Source organism: Bufo bufo, chromosome 1 (genome assembly GCF_905171765.1).
Source record: "Bufo bufo chromosome 1, aBufBuf1.1, whole genome shotgun sequence".
Taxonomy (NCBI): domain Eukaryota; kingdom Metazoa; phylum Chordata; class Amphibia; order Anura; family Bufonidae; genus Bufo; species Bufo bufo.
The window spans coordinates 189,234,984-189,255,667 of record NC_053389.1 but is presented as its reverse complement, the minus strand read 5'-3'; the positions used below and the strand labels follow the sequence as shown (position 1 = coordinate 189,255,667).

Sequence of the window (20,684 nt, the reverse complement as noted above, 5' to 3'; positions counted from 1 at the left end):
CGCAGTCAGACCTTTACTAGTTAATTTTTGGGCGATTCTGCTGTTCAGGAACACATGCAAGTCAGTTTCTGAGCATGTCATCACCTTCCTGATTTGCAAGCGCGGTCAGTGTGTGGGGGGGCCGAAATCCCCCCCCCCCCCCCCCAGCACTCTTTCATACCTTTCTGTAGACAGAACTATAATTTATCATACTGCAGCAAAATAGATAAGGTACCACAATAAAAACTGCTAAAAAGGGGTTAACATATTTATCCAGATCGGTATATTCTTCCATTTGAAGTCAGACGTATCAGGTGGAAAAGTTAAAGGTAATATCACACTGCAGATAACCAGAGCTCACATTAGGGCTGCACGATTAATTCAATTAATATTATTAATTCGCTTTCTTGCAGCCAGACCATTTTATTAAATATTGTGAAATAGATTTATTTTCATCTACAGAATCAGCGCAGCATGTGCGGGTCTTTTAAGTCCAAGTCACAGGCTGCAGAGAGCCACACGTGCTGCGCTTTTACAGCTGGGGGGTAGGGGGCGAGCAGGTAAGGGCCGAGGGAAGAGAAATGTAGTTCCCTGAGCAAGATCGCTTCATCCAGGACTGCACATGGCTGCCAACCAGGGCATCAGCATATCTACTGTACAGGGAGACCTGGAACAGAGCACATCATGTATATAGAGGGAGGACTGGAGGAGGGTATATAATGTATACAGAGGAAGGACTGGAGCAGAGTATATAATGTATACAGAGGAAGGACTGGAGGAGGGTATATAATGTATACAGAGGGAGGACTGGAGGAAGGTATAGAGAGGAAGGACTGGAGGAGGGTATATAATGTATACAGAGGGAGGACTGGAGGAGGGTATATAATGTATACAGAGGAAGGACTGGAGCAGAGTATATAATGTATACAGAGGAAGGACTGGAGGAGGGTATATAATGTATACAGAGGGAGGACTGGAGGAAGGTATAGAGAGGAAGGACTGGAGGAGGGTATATAATGTATACAGAGGAAGGACTGGAGCAGAGTATATAATGTATACAGAGGAAGTACTGGAGTATAGTATATAATGTATACAGAGGAAGGACTGGAGCAGAGTATATAATGTATACAGAGGAAGGACTGGAGGAGGGTATATAATGTATACAGAGGAAGGACTGGAGCAGAGTATATAATGTATACAGAGGGAGGACTGGAGGAAGGTATAAAATGTAAACAGAGGAAGGACTGGAGCAAAGAATATAATGTATACAGAGGAAGGACTGGAGCAGAGTATATAATGTAAACAGAGGAAGGACTGGAGCAGGGTATATAATGTATACAGAGGAAGTACTGGAGGAGGGTATAGAGAGGAAGGACTGGAGCAGGGTATATAATGTATATAGAGGAAGGACTGGAGCAGGGTATATAATGTATATAGAGGGAGGACTGGAGGAAGGTATAGAGAGGAAGGACTGGAGGAGGGTATATAATGTATACAGAGGAAGGACTGGAGGAGGGTATATAATGTATACAGAGGAAGGACTGGAGGAGGGTATATAATGTATACAGAGGAAAAACTGGAGGAGGGTATATAATGGATACAGAGGAAGGACTGGAGGAGGGTATATAATGTATACAGAGGAAGTACTGGAGGAGGGTATATAATGTATACAGAGGAAGGACTGGAGGAGGGTATATAATGTATACAGAGGAAGGACTGGAGCAGAGTATATAATGTATATAGAGGGAGGACTGGAGGAGGGTATATAATGTATATACAGGGAGGACTGGAGGAGGGTATATAATGTATATACAGGGAGGACTGGAGCAGGGTATATAATGTATACAGAGGAAGTACTGGAGCAGAGTATATAATGTATACAGAGGGAGGACTGGAGCAGAGTATATACTGTATATACAGGGAGGACTGGAGCAGGGTATATAATTTATATAGAGGAAGTACTGGAGCATGGTATATCATGTATATAGAGGAAGTACTGGAGCAGAGTATATAATGTATACAGAGGTAGGACTGGAGCAGAGTATATAATGTATATACAGGGAGGACTGGAGCAGGGTATATACCGTAATGTATACAGAGGAAGTACTGGAGCAGGGTATATAATGTATACAGAGGGAGGACTGGAGGAGGGTATATAATGTAAACAGAGGAAGGACTGAAGCAGGGTATATAATGTATACAGAGGAAGGACTGGAGCAGGGTATATAATGTATACAGAGGAAGGACTGGAGGAGGGTATATAATGTATACAGAGGAAGAACTGGAGCAGAGAATATAATGTATATAGAGGAAGGACTGGAGCAGGGTATATAATGTAAACAGAGGAAGGACTGAAGCAGGGTATATAATGTATACAGAGGAAGGACTGGAGCAGGGTATATAATGTATACAGAGGAAGTACTGGAGGAGGGTAGATAATGTATACAGAGGAAGTACTGGAGGAGGGTAGATAATGTATACAGAGGAAGTACTGGAGGAGGGTAGATAATGTATACAGAGAAAGGACTGGAGGAGGGTAGATAATGTATACAGAGGAAGTACTGGAGGAGGGTAGATAATGTAAACAGAGGAAGGACTGGAGGAGGGTAGATAATGTATACAGAGGAAGGACTGGAGCAGAGTATATAATGTATACAGAGGAAGTACTGGAGTATAGTATATAATGTATACAGAGGAAGGACTGGAGCAGAGTAAATAATGTATACAGAGGAAGGACTAGAGCAGAGTATATAATGTATACAGAGGAAGGACTGGAGCAGAGTATATAATGTATACAGAGGAAGGACTGGAGCAGGGTATATAATGTATACAGAGGAAGGACTGGAGAAGGGTATATAATGTAAACAGAGGAAGGACTGGAGCAAAGAATATAATGTATACAAAGGAAGGACTGGAGCAGGGTATATATAATGTAAACAGAGGAAGGACTGGAGCAGAGTATATAATGTAAACAGAGGAAGGACTGGAGCAGGGTATATAATGTATATGGAGGAAGGACTGGAGCAGGGTATATATTGTATATAGAGGGAGGACTGGAGGAAGGTATAGAGAGGAAGGACTGGAGGAGGGTATATAATGTATACAGAGGAAGGACTGGAGGAGGGTATATAATGTATACAGAGGAAGGACTGGAGGAGGGTATATAATGTATACAGAGGAAGGACTGGAGAAGGGTATATAATGTAAACAGAGGAAGGACTGGAGCAAAGAATATAATGTATACAGAGGAAGGACTGGAGAAGGGTATATAATGTAAACAGAGGAAGGACTGGAGCAAAGAATATAATGTATACAGAGGAAGGACTGGAGCAGAGTATATAATGTAAACAGAGGAAGGACTGGAGCAGGGTATATAATGTATATAGAGGAAGTACTGGAGGAGGGTATAGAGAGGAAGGACTGGAGTAGGGTATATAATGTATATAGAGGAAGGACTGGAGCAGGGTATATAATGTATATAGAGGGAGGACTGGAGGAAGGTATAGAGAGGAAGGACTGGAGGAGGGTATATAATGTATACAGAGGAAGGACTGGAGGAGGGTATATAATGTATACAGAGGAAGGACTGGAGGAGGGTATATAATGTATACAGAGGAAGGACTGGAGCAGAGTATATAATGTATACAGAGGGAGGACTGGAGGAGGGTATATAATGTATACAGAGGAAGGACTGGAGGAGGGTATATAATGTATACAGAGGAAGGACTGGAGCAGAGTATATAATGTATATAGAGGGAGGACTGGAGGAGGGTATATAATGTATATACAGGGAGGACTGGAGGAGGGTATATAATGTATATACAGGGAGGACTGGAGCACAGTATATAATGTATACAGAGGCAGGACTGGAGCACAGTATATAATGTATATACAGGGAGGACTGGAGCAGGGTATATAATGTATATAGAGGGAGGACTGGAGCAGGGTATATAATGTATATACAGGGAGGACTGGAGCAGGGTATATAATGTATACAGAGGCAGGACTGGAGCACAGTATATAATGTATATACAGGGAGGACTGGAGCAGGGTATATAATGTATATAGAGGGAGGACTGGAGCAGGGTATATAATGTATATACAGGGAGGACTGGAGGAGGGTATATAATGTATATAGAGGGAGGACTGGAGCAGGGTATATAATGTATACAGAGGGAGGACTGGAGCAGGGTATATAATGTATACAGAGGGAGGACTGGAGCAGGGTATATAATGTATATAGAGGGAGGACTGGAGCAGGGTATATAATGTATATAGAGGGAGGACTGGAGCAGGGTATATAATGTATATAGAGGGAGGACTGGAGCAGGGTATATAATGTATATAGAGGGAGGACTGGAGCAGGGTATATAATGTATATACAGGGAGGACTGGTGCAGGGTATATAATGTATATAGAGGGAGGACTGGAGCAGGGTATATAAAGTATATACAGGGAGGACTGGAGCAGAGTATATAATGTATATACAGGGAGGACTGGAGCAGGGTATATAATGTATATAGAGGGAGGACTGGAGAAGGGTATATAATGTATAGAGAGGACTGGGGTACAGTATAATGTATATAGAGGGAGGATTGGAGCACAGTATATAACAGTGGTGGTGAACCTATGGCACAGGTGCCTGACGCGACATTCAGAGCATTCTCTGTGGGCACTCGCAACCTGGAAAAAAATATATGGTGTACCAATATGTCAGACTCTTCCTGCCAATTATCAGCGCAGGGCGCACTATGAACAGCACAGGCAGCGCACTGAATGTAGGCAGGCTAGAGTTGAAGATATACTATATGGGACTGTAGTGTTCAGGGTAAATTGCAGTGTTGGCACTGAGATAAATTAGTGGGTTTTGGGTTTCAGTTTGGGCACTTGGTCTTTAAAAGGTTCCCCATCACTGGTCTATAATGTATATAGAGGAAGGGCTGGAGCATAGTTTATAATGTATATACAGGGACAACTGGAGAAGGAGATATATACACTGCTCAAAAAAATAAAGGGAACACTTAAACAACACAATGTAACTCCAAGTCAATCACACTTCTGTGAAATCAAACTGTCCACTTAGGAAGCAACACTGAGTGACAATCAATTTCACATGCTGTTGTGCAAATGGAATAGACAACAGGTGGAAATTATAGGCAATTAGCAAGACACCCCCAATAAAGGAGTGGTTCTGCAGGTGGTGACCTGACCACTTCTCAGTTCCTATGCTTCCTGGCTGATGTTTTGGTCACTTTTGAATGCTGGCGGTGCTTTCACTCTAGTGGTAGCATGAGACGGAGTCTACAACCCACACAAGTGGCTCAGGTAGTGCAGCTTATCCAGGATGGCACATCAATGCGAGCTGTGGCAAGAAGGTTTGCTGTGTCTGTCAGCGTAGTGTCCAGAGCATGGAGGCGCTACCTTTATTCCCTTTATTTTTTTGAGCAGTGTATATATATATTATAGAGCAGGGTTTCTTAAAGGGAGTCTGTCACCTCCATATGGCCATACACAGTGCTTACACTGTCCTATCACACACCTATACATGAATTTAACGGTACCTTTGTTATTTTCTTTACACTTGCAGAAGCTGGAAAAAAGAAGTTTTATTCATATGCAAATGAGGACTCGCAAGTGCCCAGGGGCAGCGTTCGCAAGTGCCCAGGGGCGGCACTCGCAAGTGCCCAGGCTGCTCTGCCTCATTTCATTGTTACTCCGCCCCAGCCTCTGCCCGCCCTCCTATTCCCTTGCGTCATCCTTCAGTCCGGCCAAGATCCTGCGCACTGTCTCGCCAGGGCATGCGCACCGCGATGCCTATTGTGGGCACGGCATCGCTTTAACTAGTGCGCGGGATCTCGGCCGGACCGAAGGATTTCCCAGTTTTATTGTTTGTATGTGAAATGTTGTGCTGCCATATCTGTTTTTGTTTGCTTCCTGCATGCTAGCTTTATGGATTGAGCATTCCCCGCCCTGAACTACATCCCCGCATCTTCCTACATCGCCCTGAACATTGTAGGCTTAGTCAAGCCCAGGAGAGGTAGTTCTGGTAGTGTTAGGGACCCATCTGCAGAAGCCACCTTGATGCCTGGTAGATGGTCCTGACACACGTTTGATCAAAGATGTGCGCTTAGAGCTTTTATTTTTTTCATTTATAGTAGGTATAAGACTTAGATAATTTTTTTGGCCATAATCACCCAGCCCTAAGCTCACATCTTAGAAACTGATGGGACAGACAAGCATGTGTGACAATGATGAAGCCCATCAGCAATTCCAATACATACGAACCTTTTCAAACTCCAATTTTATGGGTGGTGTGAAATGACTGGAGACCCATTCTGCCGCTTCTCTTCCTAGTTCCATGGTTTCGGAGACTGTCTGAACACCAAGTTTGCACATCACAGAATCTGTGTCCCCATAAATAACCTGCAGAGAACAACCAGTGTCCATTATAATGGTGTCCCACTGCATCCCAGCACCTACACATAAGGCATAATATAAATGTCACCTACCTTGGCATCTGCCTTATATCCATTTGCAAGAGTGTACTTCGATTCCACCAGTTGTTTGGTTTTCTCTATCATCTGTCTGCCAAAGCCGGTGACACTCTAAACAAAAAAAATCTGATAATTAACTTTATTGTATAGAACAAGTCACCATATATACAAACTTCTGCTAAACCAACACATGGCCTGTCAAGAGAAATTACTGCACATCATTGTTTTAATGCCTGTAAATAGATTTAAATACATAATTCCCAGAAAACCTACAATAAGCAATGTTATGTTAGTCATAAACCCTTTCCCCATCAAGAACATCTCTTGTACATCTTGCCAGGAAACACTTCAACAGTTAAGGACATCTCTGATACCTCCTTGCTAGTAAAGACTCGGGGTAAACTGCGAATTTGGGTGCAATCTAGCCCAAGCTAGAGCAGACGGAAATGAGAGCTAACCATCATTGAAGCTCTTACTTTGGTCTGTGTAGAGAAAAAGGGTAAGCATGGCAGAGAGGGAAATGCTGGCAACATGCAGGATGTCCAGTGCCCCTATAAGGCTTTAGAGGATTACCAGGGAGCAGTGTAACATGAACTTTGCTGCATGTTATCATACCCTTATGAATCAGAGAGCATACTTGCATTATGGGAATGAATGTCACATAAGAGGGAGTCATCTTCTAATCATTCCTGTGCACCTAAGGCTACATTCACACTAGGGTTAATATTTTCCGGTATTGAGATGCATCATAGGGTCTCAATAACGGGGGGGGGGGGGGGGGGGGAACTTCCATTTTGTCCCCCTTCATGGTCAATGGGGACAAAATGTAACTGAACAGAACGGAGTGCTCCAAAATGCATTCCATTCTCATACCGGAGAGCAAACTGCAGCATGCTGTGGTTTTCTTTCAGTCCTGGGATCCAGAGCAAGACGGATCCATCATGACCCACAATGCGAGTCAATGGGGTTCATGATGGATCCGTCTTCAATATGTTAAAGATAATACAACCGGATCCATTCATAACGGATGCAGATGGTTATATTATCAGTGACAGAAGAGTTTTTGCTGAACCCTGCCGGATCCAGCAAAAATGCTCATGTGAAAGTAGCCTAATTAGGTTGTTTATTGGGGTTTACAAGTGTGTAGATAATGGTGTCAAATAAGTCACATCAAGCGCTCAAGCCTGACATTATTAAAAATTCCACATCTTACATTATGCCTACCCTATCCATAACCAATCTTTAGCAAAAAAAATTCACTGACTGCTTCTTTGGTTATACCAAGTACAGGCAAAAGTAATTAAGCAGTGGCCGGGTTTCCTTAGGCATCAAGCTGCCTTCTCTGTTAGCCTGGGAGATCCAGCCCCCTGGATCTCACAGGCAGGAAGGCTGTAAGTGTACTACTGGTAATACACTTACAGCCAATGCATTACAATTACAATCCATAGGCGGAGTAATTCCCTTTGCACTGGATGCCGTACAGCCTGTAGCATTTCCCTTCTTTCAAAGGCGGAGTACTTGCACTACCACTGGCTGCTCTACAGCCTGTAGCATAGGCGGAGTAATTGTCCCTGCACTGGATACCGTGCAGCCTGTAGCATTACCCTCCTTTCCTTAGGCAGAGTAATTGTCCTTGCACTGGATAATGTACAGCTTGTAGCGCTACCCTCCTTCCCAAGCGGTGTACTTGCTCTACCAGTGGATACTGTACAGCCCATTGCATTATCCTCTTTCCATAGGCAGCGTAATAGCCCGTGCCATTACCCTTCTTCTGTAGGAGGAGTAATTGCACTTCCACTGGGTACTGTACGGCCCGTATCATTATCCTCTTTCCATGGGCAGAGTAATCTATCGGCGGAGTGTTTACATCCCATTTATTCCTATACATCTGGAAGCATTGCCGTCTTTCCATGAGCGGAATATTTAAACCACCACTGGTCACCGTACATCCGGTAGCGTTACTCTCCTTTCAGAGGCAGTGTAGTTGGACCTAGTTCCCACGCCATTCTGTAGGCAGAAATTCTTTATCCTACCGCTGGATACATACGTCCTATAGCATAAGCGGAATCCTTGCACTACCGGCTGCTTCTACTTCTCCCCTTCTGCAGGGCGAGTAGTTGCGCTCCCCCACATACTCTTACTGCCTGCTCGGCCAGTGTTCATGGTCATTGGGTTCTCGTTTGCCCCCTTTTCTGCTGTGGGATGTCTGTGCATGTGGTGTTAGTTCTGTTAGCAGTTTTGTTTTGTTTGTTTTTCTTGGGGTTTGTACCATTCGGGGTCCACACTCCCTTCCTGGGGCAGTATTTTTCCTATCTCTGGTTCCTGTCTGCAGCTTCCGATTCCAGTTCAGGCAGCCTTCCATGGAGTATCAGACTGCTTCTCTCCGCTCTTGTTCCGGAATTTAAGATCCTCCTCTACATGCCTCTGCTTACCACATTGGCGTTTTCCTGGGGGAACATTCCCTGTCCGGTTACTCCCCAATTGTTTTGTCAATTTTGGGTCGGTTACACTGCCTTGTTCCCTTTGGGTTTCTTCACTCCCTCAAGAATTTTTTCTAGTGGGCCACTCTCATGCCTGACTTCCAGGTTCTCTAGCCCTGACTTGTTTGTCATGGTCCCGCTGGAGTGTTCTTCTCATCTGGCAGTCCGGTATGGTGTGTGGGGCCTTTGCCTTTGGGCATCCCTACTACTTCCCCCATGGGAGGCAAGTTTTGTTACATCTGCAGTTCTTTGGCCCTTGATATCCAGATGCCATTTTCAGTTCTTCTTCCAATCAGCATTCCAAAGAGGAGTGGTTTCCTTTTTTCTTCTCACACCATGCTGTGACTGTTGATGGCTCTAGGGTGTTTTTTTTCCTGGGGTTCTGACCCAAGGGCATCAGTTCTTTTGTTCTTCTGGATCCAGGATACGTATTTCTCTCCTGTATCTTCCGCAATCGCTCCGTTGCTTCTGGTGACTTGTCTTCATTCTTGTCCATCTTGTGGATATTCTGTGTGCTCTCCACTTCTTCGAAGTCTCCTAAGCCGTGACTTATATTCCCTGGGCTGTTCTTTCTTCTGCACAGTCGGAGCCTCTGCGTATTCAGCAGCTCACTGGCTGGCCTTTTCCAGGGAATGGTTTTTCCTGTACCTTTTCAGGGTTCCTGGTGTGTCTTTCCCCCGCATTTCTGTGCGGGGCCTTATGACCGGGCTTGGATTCGTTCTGTTCTTGTTCTCTCCCCATGGAACTGCTCTTGAACGTCCCATGGTCTTCTGTGTCCCCCAATGATACGAGCGAGAAAATAGGATTTTTTGGCTTACCTGTAAAATCCTTTTGTCGCCGAGTTCATTGGGGACACAGCTCCCACCCTTTATGTACATTGCTGGTTCTCCTAGATGGGTCCTTCTGGTTCTTGATGATGACCCATCTCAGTTTTTCTTCCTTTTTATGGTTTTCTGTTGGCTTCTCCTGGCTGCTCCTACGGCTTTTGTACAAACTGATTAGCTCAGTGTCTGCAGGAGGGGTATAGCTGAGAGGAGGAGCTAACACTTTTTTTGCTTAGTGTCGCCTCCTAGTGGCAGCAGCTATACCCATGGTCTTCTCGGTCCCCCAATGAACTCAGCGAGAAAAGGATTTGACAGGAAAGCACCAAAAATCCTATTTTTTTATACATTATACACGTAGATTTTGCTGGCAAAGTAGCTGTTTGGAGTGTGCACAACGCATTTTATTACATTTGTGAATTACAGCCAAAATTTACATAGTCTCTGTTTCAACTTAATTTTTTTACTTGGGTCAAACTTTTAGCCATAAACATGATGTTTAATGCATTTTCATTTAAAAAATAAATAGAACATGCTTATGGCATTTTAATGTGCGATGTACCCATTTTCAGAAAATACTAGAAGGAAAAAATTTACTGTAAAATTTACTGTAAAAGGATACCGGAGGCTATTTTCGGTTTTATTTTTCTTCCTTGATCCATAACTTTTTTAGTTTTCCGTTCACATAGGTGTATGAGGTCTTATTTCTTGCAGGACAAGTTGTACTTTATAATGCCACCATTTAATATGGCATACAATGTAGTGGGAAGTGGGAAATAAGTCCCAAATGGGGTGGAACTGGAAAAAAACGCAATTCCTCCACCGTTTTACGGGTTTTTATTCCCACGGCATTCCCTTTGCGGCAAAACTGACTGTGCCTTCATTCTCTGGGTCAGTACAATTAAACAATACCACATATGTATAGTTTTTTTTATGTCTAAATACTAGTGTAAAAATAAATGTAAACTTTGAAAAAAATAATTTGTTTACATCACCATATTCTGACTTCCATAACTTTTTTTTTTATAGTTATATCTACTAAGCTGTGTGAGGGCTCTTTTTTTTGCGGGACAAGCTGTAGTTTTTATTGCTACAATTTTGGAGTGCGCATGACTTTTTGATCACATTTTATATTAAAAAAAAAAAATGGCAAATTGGCAATTTTTACCCTTTTTCCGTTATGCTATTCGCTGTATTGGAAAAATATTTTTATATTTTAATAGTACAGGCGTTTTTGGACTCGGTGATGCCCATGATGTTAATATTTTTTTTGTTATTTATGTATTCATTTTTTATTCTATGGAAAGGGGGGTGACAAACTTTTATATTTTTTTTTATTTAATTTTAATTTTTTTTATGGTTTTGAAGCTTTATTTTCCTACCATTTCAACACTAAAGTAAGATAGTTTTAAACTGATGACCTATCCTCTGAGAAGGCACCAGTGCTCGTAGTGCCACGGCCGTCTCGCAGCATTGCCTAGGCGATGTGACATCACATTCAGTCACATGACCTAGGCACAGCTCACTGAAGTGAATGGGGCTGAGCTGTGATACCAAGCACAGCTGCTATACAATATACAGTGCTGTACTTGGCAAGTTGAGAGAAGGCAGCGGCACTAGCGCGAGCACTGGTGCCTTCTCAAACTGCTGATCAGCAGGGGTCCAAATCTCAGGGTCCAAACCCCAGGGATACGTCTGCTAGTCTGATGCATCTTATAGTCGGAGAAATCTGGTTCTATCCTCAGGATAGGTCATAAATATCTGATAGGAAGAGGTCTGACACTCGGCATCCCCGCCGATCAGCTGTTTGAAGAGAAGACGGCGCTCCACGCGAGCTGCTTCCTGTTCATTACACTACCTGTCGTCTCACTTGAATGGAGCCAGTACTTGTAATTACACTGCGCCACCGCTGCTGGGGGTACAATGCGCAGTGTAATGAAGAGAAAGCAGCATTCGCATGGGGGCGCCACCTCTTCTTCAAACAGCTGATCAGTGGTGGAGCCGGGTGTAGGACCCCTGTCGATCAGATATTGATGACCTATCCTGGAGATAAGTCATCAATAGATATTGCCTGCACAACCCATTTAAGTATCAAGATGAGGATTGCTACATCTGGTATGGGGGTGTTAGTATGATTTTTTTTTCCCCATAGTATATTTTCTTTATATGTCAAATGTGTGAAAATTGTTCTACCTACCAGAGGTCCAAAAACCCCAAGCAGTAAATGGGTTAAAAGGGGTCAGCTAGTTTAGTATATCCATTTTTAAATATCCTACTAAGGAACTGTGAGATAATAGATGGCGAGGTCACTTATCCCCTGCTTTATAGATACACATACAGTGTGCATCCACCTCCCTAGTGAAGCTGGATACCTTAAAACCTTGGTTATAACTTGGCACAACTCCTTCAGGAGAACTAGAAAGTGAAAGGCAATTTAAGAAGTCGCCTAGGGGACACAATGCACCCCCTAATGACAAAACCATCTAGTAAGCAATGGCTTGCTTTCCTCTGGTATTTCCCGGTAAACTATTTGCAGAACTGGTCAGAATATTGAGACAGCAGGAAACCACCAGCTCAAGATGAAAACGTCACAGTAATTCCAGACGCAGGACAATTACTTTTGCTAATTTGGAATAGAAACAGGTTGCAGACCTCAGACAAAACAAATGGGCGGATTAAAAAAAAAGTTCTCAATGTTTAAGGTGATCTCTGATGCACACATCAAGCTTTAAGGCCGGCCAGTCCTTATCTATCAACTGGGAAGTTCACAGTTTAGCAAGACCTGTTGAGTTCCTGTTTTAACACTGCTGTAATGGCAATGCCCAAGGCAGATAAGCTGGCCTCAGCACAACCTCCTCAAAGGCTCAAAATGTGGACAGAGCTCTGCTGCAACCTCTCCCTCCCTTTCCTGCGGAAGGATATTTGTTCAGTGTCTGGTTTTGTAACATTGGTCACAGTCTCTCCACAAATCGTCAGTATGCTGCCCAGCAATATGGCTGCAGAGCGCCTGCAAGGATTTCTTAGTACAAATGGGTTATATGCATCTGTCCAAATGTGGCCATCTTCTAAGCACAGAGGCAGTGATACAATACTGTATAAGGGCACACTCACAAGACCGTGCCGTGTTTTGAGTTCCACAAATTACAGATACCTGGAGTGTGCGCTCCGCATTTTGTGGAACGCACAGGGCCAACGCTATATACAAAATGTCAATTTTTTTTTTCCGGGGCCGCGGAACGGAACTACATATGCAGACAGCACACGGTGTGCTGTCCGCATCTTTTGCGGCCCTACTGAAATGAACGGGTCTGAACCCGTCCTGAAAAATTGCGGAACGGATGCGGAGCCATTCATGCGGTCGTGTGAATGTAACCTAATACTGCTGACAGTAGTGTCCAATGTGTTACCATGTCAAACCGATATGATACATACAACTAGGGTTGCAGCTATAGACTATTTTTGCAACCAATGTATTCTACAGATTAATCGAGTACTCTAATAGGAAAAAGGAGACTTTTGTATTACTTACCAGTAAAGTCTCTTTCTCGCTCTTCCTTGGGGGACACAGGAAACCATGGGTATAGCTCTGCTCCCTAGGAGGCGTGACACTAAGTGAAAGCTGTAAGCCCCTCCTCCATCAGCTATACCCTTCAGCCTGGAGAAGAGACTGCCAGTTGCGTGTCCAAGTAGTGAAAGATAACCACCAACCGGAAAAAAGAACTGTCTAGCCCCAACGGGGGCAACCAAGCCGGAACCACAACTGTAACCCAATGAAGGGCGGGTGCTGTGTCCCCCAAGGAAGAGCGAGAAAGAGACTTTACTGGTAAGTAATACAAAAGTCTCCTTTTCTCGCCCATATTCCTTGGGGGACACAGGAAACCATGGGACGTTCCAGAGCAGTCCCAGAAGGGAGGGACCAGAACAAACTAGACCAACACCAGAGGCATCAATTAACTGCCGCCTGCAACACCAGACGGCCTAAAGCGGCGTCAGCCGACGCATGAGTATGCACCCTGTAGAACTTGGTGAAGGTGTGCAAGGAGGACCAAGTGGCCGCCTTGCAAATCTGCTCCGTAGAAGCCCGATTCCTCTGAGCCCAGGAAGCCCCGACCGCTCTAGTGGAGTGAGCGGTAACACCAAGGGGCGGAACCTTGCCCTTGGCGAGATAAGCCTCAGTAACAGCCATCTTGACAAAACGGGCGATAGCAACTTTGGATGCCGCCATCCCTCTGCGCGACCCCTCCGGAACCACAAAGAGCGAGTCAGTACGCCTGAAAGAGCTGGTTACCTCCAGGTAAATCTTGAGCGCCCTGACAACGTCCAGGCGATGAAGCTTCCTCTCCCGTGGGTGGGAAGGGGAAGGACACAAAGAGGGGAGAACGATGTCCTCGTTCAGATGAAAGGCGGAGACCACCTTAGGAAGGAAGGAAGGGACCGGACGAAGAACCACCTTGTCCTGGTGGAACACTAGGAAAGGTTCCAGACAGGAAAGTGCCGCCAATTCGGACACCCTCCGAAGAGAGGTGACGGCTACAAGGAAAATAACCTTGGAGGACAGAAGTCGCAAGGAAACCGTCCGCAGAGGCTCGAAAGGAGAAGCCTGGAGCGCTGAGAGAACCAGGTTCAGGTCCCAGGGCGGTACCGGAGGGCGGTACGGGGGAACCGCGTGAGCCACGCCCTGAAGGAAGGTCTTGACAGGACCAAGGGGGGCCAGTGGGCGCTGAAACAAAATGGATAGCGCAGACACCTGACCCTTCAAAGAACTCAGGCCTAGTCCGCTCTGCAGGAAGGACAAAACGGTGGGGAGAGAAAAGCGGAGCGGAGGAATCCCCAGATCGGCACAGAACCCCAAAAAGGTCCTCCAGGTCCTATAATAGATCCTAGAAGAGGACGGCTTACGGGCGCGGATCATAGTGCGGACGACGTCCGCAGAAAAACCCCTACGTGTCAGGACGGTGGTCTCAACAACCACGCCGTCAAACGTAGGGACCCTAAACGCGGGTGGAAGATCGGTCCCTGAGAGAGAAGATCTTCCCTGGCGGGCAGCGGCCAGGGCGCGTCTGCCAGGAGCAGCATGAGGTCGGCATACCAAGACCGGCGGGGCCAGTCCGGAGCGACCAGGATCACCGAGACGCCTTCCGCCGCGATCTTCCGAAGGACCTTGGGCAGGAGAGGGATGGGAGGGAATATGTATGGGCGCGCGAAGCCTCGCCAAGGAAGAACGAGGGCGTCGGCACCGCAAGCTCCCGGATCCCTGGCCCTGGACAGATAGGCGGGGACCTTGTGATTGAATTTTGAGGCCATGAGGTCCACGTCCGGTATGCCCCAACGAAGGCAAATGGCCTCGAATACCTCCGGGTGAAGAGACCACTCGCCGGGGTCGACAGTGGTGCGACTGAGGAAGTCCGCCGCCCAATTGTCCACCCCTGGAATAAAAATTGCCGATAGGGCCGGGACGTGGGCTTCCGCCCAACGGAGAATGCTGGAGACCTCCCGCATTGCAGCAGCGCTGCGAGTGCCCCCCTGGTGGTTTATGTATGCCACAGCCGTGGCGTTGTCCGATTGTACACGAACTGGATGACCCTTCAACAGATGAGTCCAGTGTCGTAGAGACAGAAGGGCCGCTCTCAGCTCCAGGACATTGATCGAGAGTTTGGACTCCAATGGAGACCAAATGCCCTGGACGGATCGGGGAGGAAACACGCCTCCCCAGCCCAAGAGACTGGCATCGGTTGTAACCACCAACCAGTTGAGTGGCAGAAAAGACCTGCCCAGAAGAGGGGACTGTAACCACCAGCGGAGAGATGACCTCACCGGAGGTGATAGATGGAAGGGATGATCCAGAGACTGCGGCGATTTGCCCCAGGAGGAGAGGATCGCCCGTTGGAGAGGGCGGGAGTGAAACTGCGCAAATGGGATTGCCTCGAAGCAGGCAACCATCTGCCCCAAGACCCGCATGCAGAAGCGGAAGGACGGTCGACGGTGGAGAAGGAGACCCCGAACCGCCCCACGGAGGATCAGACGTTTTTCCGAGGGAAGACGTACTTCCGCCGCTCCCGTGTCTAAAAGCATTCCCAGGAAGACCAGTTGTCTGGAGGGGGGAAGGGAGGACTTGGGGAAGTTGATGACCCAACCGAACCTCGCCAGAGTCTCTAGAGTGAGATCCACGCTGGCAACCGCTTGAGAAAGGGACGGAGCCTTGATGAGGATATCGTCCAAGTACGGTAGCAGAAAAACACCCCTGGAACGGAGTAAGGCCAAAACTGGGGCCAGGACCTTGGTGAACACCCGGGGGGCTGTTGCCAGCCCAAAGGGAAGGGCGACAAACTGGAAGTGGAGGTCCCCCACGGCGAATCGGAGGAAGCGATGGTGACACCGGGCTACCGGAACATGGAGGTAGGCATCCTGTATATCGATGGAAGACATGAAATCTCCCTGCTCCAGGGAAGCCACCGCGGAACGGAGGGACTCCATCCGAAACCGTCGAAGGAGGAGAAAACGGTTGAGTTTTTTGAGGTCCAAAATGGGCCGCACCGAACCTCCCTTCTTGGGAACTACAAAGAGGTTCGAGTAGAACCCTTGGAACCTTTCCTCTAGAGGAACGGGGGTAATCACCCCCCTGTCCAGTAAGGCTTGAACGGCCGCGGAGAACGCAGCCGCGCTTTTCGGGTCCCGCGGCGGGCGGGAGCGAAAGAACCGATCTGGAGGGAAGGATGCAAATTCGATTTTGTATCCGGAGGACACAATTTCGAGGGCCCAGGCGTCGGAGACGTGAGCCAACCAGACGTCCCTGAAAAGGAGGAGCCGGCCCCCCACCCGGGTGGGTGGGGGCGCGCCTTCAGGCAGAGGATTGCTTTGCTGCGGGTGTGCGGGCAGCCTGCGGCTTGCGCCAGGAGGGCTGCGCCCGAAAAAACGGCTTCCTACGCTTGTCCTGGGGAGGAGCCGAAGCGGCAGCTGTGGTGGGAGCCCCAGAGGCCCTGCGGGAGGACCGAAAACGAGACGCCCCAGGGCGTCCGCGGGGGGCGCCCCTGGCTTGGGGTTGAGGAAGATGGGTGCTTTTACCACCCGTGGCCTCTGAAATAAGTTCGTCTAGGCGAACCCCGAAAAGGCGGGAACCCGCAAACGGTAGCCCCGCCAAGGAACGTTTGGAGCCAGCGTCCGCTTTCCAAACCTTCAGCCAGAGCTCCCTCCTGACGGAAACTGCCAGGGCGGAGGAGCGTGCAATAAGGGCTCCCGCATCAAGGGAGGCCTCACAAACAAAATTTCCGGCCCGAATAATAAGCTGGGCCAAGGAACGTAGGTCCTGGATGGGGACGTCCGAGTCCAACTCCTGTTCCAGCTGCGCACCCCAAGCAGAGATTGCTTTCCCTGCCCAAGCAGAGGCAAAAACCGGTCTGAGAGCAGAACCGGAGGCAGCAAAAATGCCCTTGGAAAGGGTCTCCATGCGACGGTCCTCCGTTGACTGAAGAGAGGACCCGTCGGGAACAGGGATGGCCGTGTTCTTTGACAGCCGGGCCACAGGGGGGTCCACCTTGGGTGGGGAAGACCATGTGGCCACGACATCGGCTGGAAAAGGATAGCAAATGTCCAGCTTCTTGGGGTTGACAAAACGGGCGTCCGGGCGAGCCCAAGCCTTAGACACCACAGAGGAGAAATCAGAGTGGATTGGAAAGACTTTTGAGACCTGCCTGGGTCTGATAAAGGAGACGCTAGCTGCGTCCGAGCTAGGGGGATCATCCTGCACCTTAAAGGTGTCACGAATATCAGAGATGAGTTGACCCATCGCTGAGGCTAGCTTGGACGGCAGGGCCGAGTCCATTTCCAAATCTGAAACCGCCAATTCACCTTCAGAGAGCGAATCCTTTGGAGAGGAGAGGCTCGTCTGTGTGCGCACGCGTGGCGGGGAGAGTGAGGCCTCAGAGGAGGAGGCTCGCTCTACTCTAATACGCTTCTGAGAGTGCCTAGCTCGGGAGGGGTCACTAAGGGAGAGTGAACCCGCTGCAGCGGCAGAAGCAGTGGACCCGGAGGGCGCGACAGTCAGAGAGGCGTCCTGCGGGGTAGGTGGCCTGTCTATTAGGCGGCCCACGACATGAGTGAGGCTTTCCACGGCCTGGGACAGGGATCTAGCCCAGTCAGGCGGGTCAGAGGAAGCAGGGAGCGACACAGCGGGCGACTGAGGCTGCGGTGGAGCCCGGCATGCAGTACAGTGCGGATCAGACTGCCCCCGGGGAAAGGGTTCCCTACAAGCAGTACAGGCATGGTACCAAGGCTTGGCGGCTGCAGAAGGGTCTGACATGGTGGAACAAGATGTTGCACTTAAAGTGGGAGACCCCAAAGAAAAGGAACGGGGATACACCCAAGCGACAGTACTGTGGCACGGAGGGGGTTAACAGTCCTACCAGACCCGGATGATGCAAGCGGCAGCGGTAAGGGGAACAGACTGAGGAGGCTGTGGAGGAGAGGCAGCAGCACGGAGATGAACGCTTCGGATCGCCCTGCAGAGAGGATTCCACGCAGCACTGTGAGAAGTGGAGCCCGATGAACCCGGAAGTAGCGGAGCGCATGTAGGAAGCTCCGCCCCCCCTCTGCCGCTCTGAAGCAGAGCCGCGCGCGCGCGGCAAAATGATTTTAACCCCCCAAGTGATGAAGTGCCGGCCATGAAATGGCGCCGTTCACGCCATGTAAGCGGCCCCCGCCGCGCCTGGATGTGGCAGACGGCTTGCTTGCATGCAGCCGTCCCCTGTAAAGCAGCGTCCCTGCCAAGGACTTGCCCAGATAAAAAACTCCCCTCCAACTATGCCCGGTAACGGTCCCGTGCCGGGGGGGGGGGGTTAGGGGGCGGGAGGCGGAGGCTGTAGCAGTGTGGCATGTAGCAGTGGCCATGGCCATGGGGGACGTAGCAGCGGTGGGAGGGAGGGAAGGGGAGGCTGGAGCAGCCACTCTCACCATCCGCTGTCTTCACCCTCAATCCGTCCAGCAGGGTCGCCCCTTCAGCTCCTGGCACCGCAGTGGCAGGAAGCCGGGGGAGGGACTTGGCGTGCGGGCGACCCTGAGCTGGCGGGACGCAGGGGAGCGAGGCTGCCCCGGTCCACCTTGTCTTCTGTGGGGGAGGCGGCAGTGCGGAATTACCGGCACTGGCGCAACTCAACCCCGGGAGAAACAGAGGGGTCTAATGCGCCTCTGTTGTCCCTGTAGGTAGAAAAAAAAAAAAACGAATTAAAAACAACAAATAACGCAAAAATAAAAATCATAGGAAACAACCCTGCATAAGCAGGGGGTGTCTTGCCTCCTTGGACACTAAGCAAAAACTGGCAGTCTCTTCTCCAGGCTGAAGGGTATAGCTGATGGAGGAGGGGCTTACAGCTTTCACTTAGTGTCACGCCTCCTAGGGAGCAGAGCTATACCCATGGTTTCCTGTGTCCCCCAAGGAATATGGGCGAGAAAAACTAATTAAAAGAACGTTTTCTTTTATAAAAACTCATCAGGCTCTCCCTTTTCCGCCCCGCCAACAGTGAAATGCAATACTTACCTCTCCTGTAGGAGCGCTGCCAACAATCCAGAGATCTTCTATCATCTTCTTCAATCGCTACACTGGGACCTGACGTCACACAGTGTTCGGTCATAGTGCACGCTTGTGTGTACGTCAGGATCCAGTGCAGCGCGGTGCGGGCCGGTGGGAGAACATGTGTGCACAAAATTGGTTACTTTTTAAAAAAAAGGGGGCATGGCACGTGGCTTCTGCCTTAACAAATCAGGCATATCTCACGCCAGTGCAGAGAGATCAAGACTGGCCGATGGTTCCGACAGTCTTGATATATCTCTCCCAATGTGTCAATAGGGATACATTAGCCCAGCAGAGGTCCAAAGTATGTCATTTTGGTCGTTATGTGGCAGATAAGTCAGTAGTATAGAATAGCATAGTAGACTACATTATTTCGAACAGTTGCCAGTAGTAAAAAAAAAAACAAAAAAAAAAAAACAACTGACAATGGGGATGCTATGGGGGATGGAGGTGGCCTGGTAAGGTATCCACATAATGCATACATGTCAGACCAGGGCCGGCCTTTGGGGTGTGCGGGCTGTGCGGCCGCACAGGGCGCCATAGTAACAGGGGCGCTGGGCGGCCGACAGCTCGCAATGTAATCTGCGGCAGGCGAGGCTGTACTTGTGTTCTCCCTCGGGGCGCCCCCTCCATCTCCCCCCTCCCCTGTCTGACCTGCCTGCTGCCCCCGCCGCTGCCAATAAGAAGAGACGGGAGGAGGAGGGGAGGGGCTGTGGCCACTGCGCCACCAATGAAGAAAACTGACCTGAAATACAAATACAGGAGGCGGGTGCTGGAATCAAATAGCCGGCACCCGACCTCTGTGACAGGGAGCTGCGATCAGCTGCAGTTGAGTTAACCCTTCAGGTGCGGTACCTGAGGGGTTAACTGCCGCTGATCGCAGCTCCCTGTCACAGAGGTCGGGTGCCGGCTATTTGATTCCGGCCCCCGCCTCCTGTATTTGTATAAGAAACGTTGGTGGCACAGTGCGCCCCCCCCCAAACACCCCAGTATAAGAAACATAATTGGTGGCTCAGTGCGCCCCCCCCCCCCCCCCCCCCCTAGTATAAGAAACGTTGGTGGCACAGTGCGCCCCCCCCCCCCGTATAAGAAACATTGGTGGCTCGCTCAGTGGGAAGTGCCAATGAGGGTTAAAAAAATAATTTAAAAAAAATTAACTCACCTCCTCCAGTTGATCGCGTAGCTGCCGGTCTCCTGCTCTTTCTTCAGGACCTGTGGTGACGTCACTGAGCTCATCACATGACCCATTACCATGGTGATGGATCATGTGATGAGCACAGTGATGTCACCACAGGTCCTTTGACAGGTCATGAAGAAAGAACAGAAGACGATCAATTGGAGGAGGTGA

General features: G+C 48.6%; 1 protein-coding gene across 1 annotated transcript in view; it reads right to left on the bottom strand.

The window, feature by feature from the left end:
- POLD1 (DNA polymerase delta 1, catalytic subunit) overlaps window positions 1-20,684 on the bottom strand; it is a 186,046-nt gene that overhangs the window by 88,306 nt on the left and 77,056 nt on the right. Inside the window, exons 18-19 of the mRNA XM_040433632.1 lie at window positions 6,489-6,584; window positions 6,265-6,402 (exon numbers count right to left, since the gene is read on the bottom strand). Coding sequence (XP_040289566.1) covers window positions 6,265-6,402; window positions 6,489-6,584 — 234 coding nt within the window. The remainder of the gene's footprint in view (window positions 1-6,264; window positions 6,403-6,488; window positions 6,585-20,684) is intronic.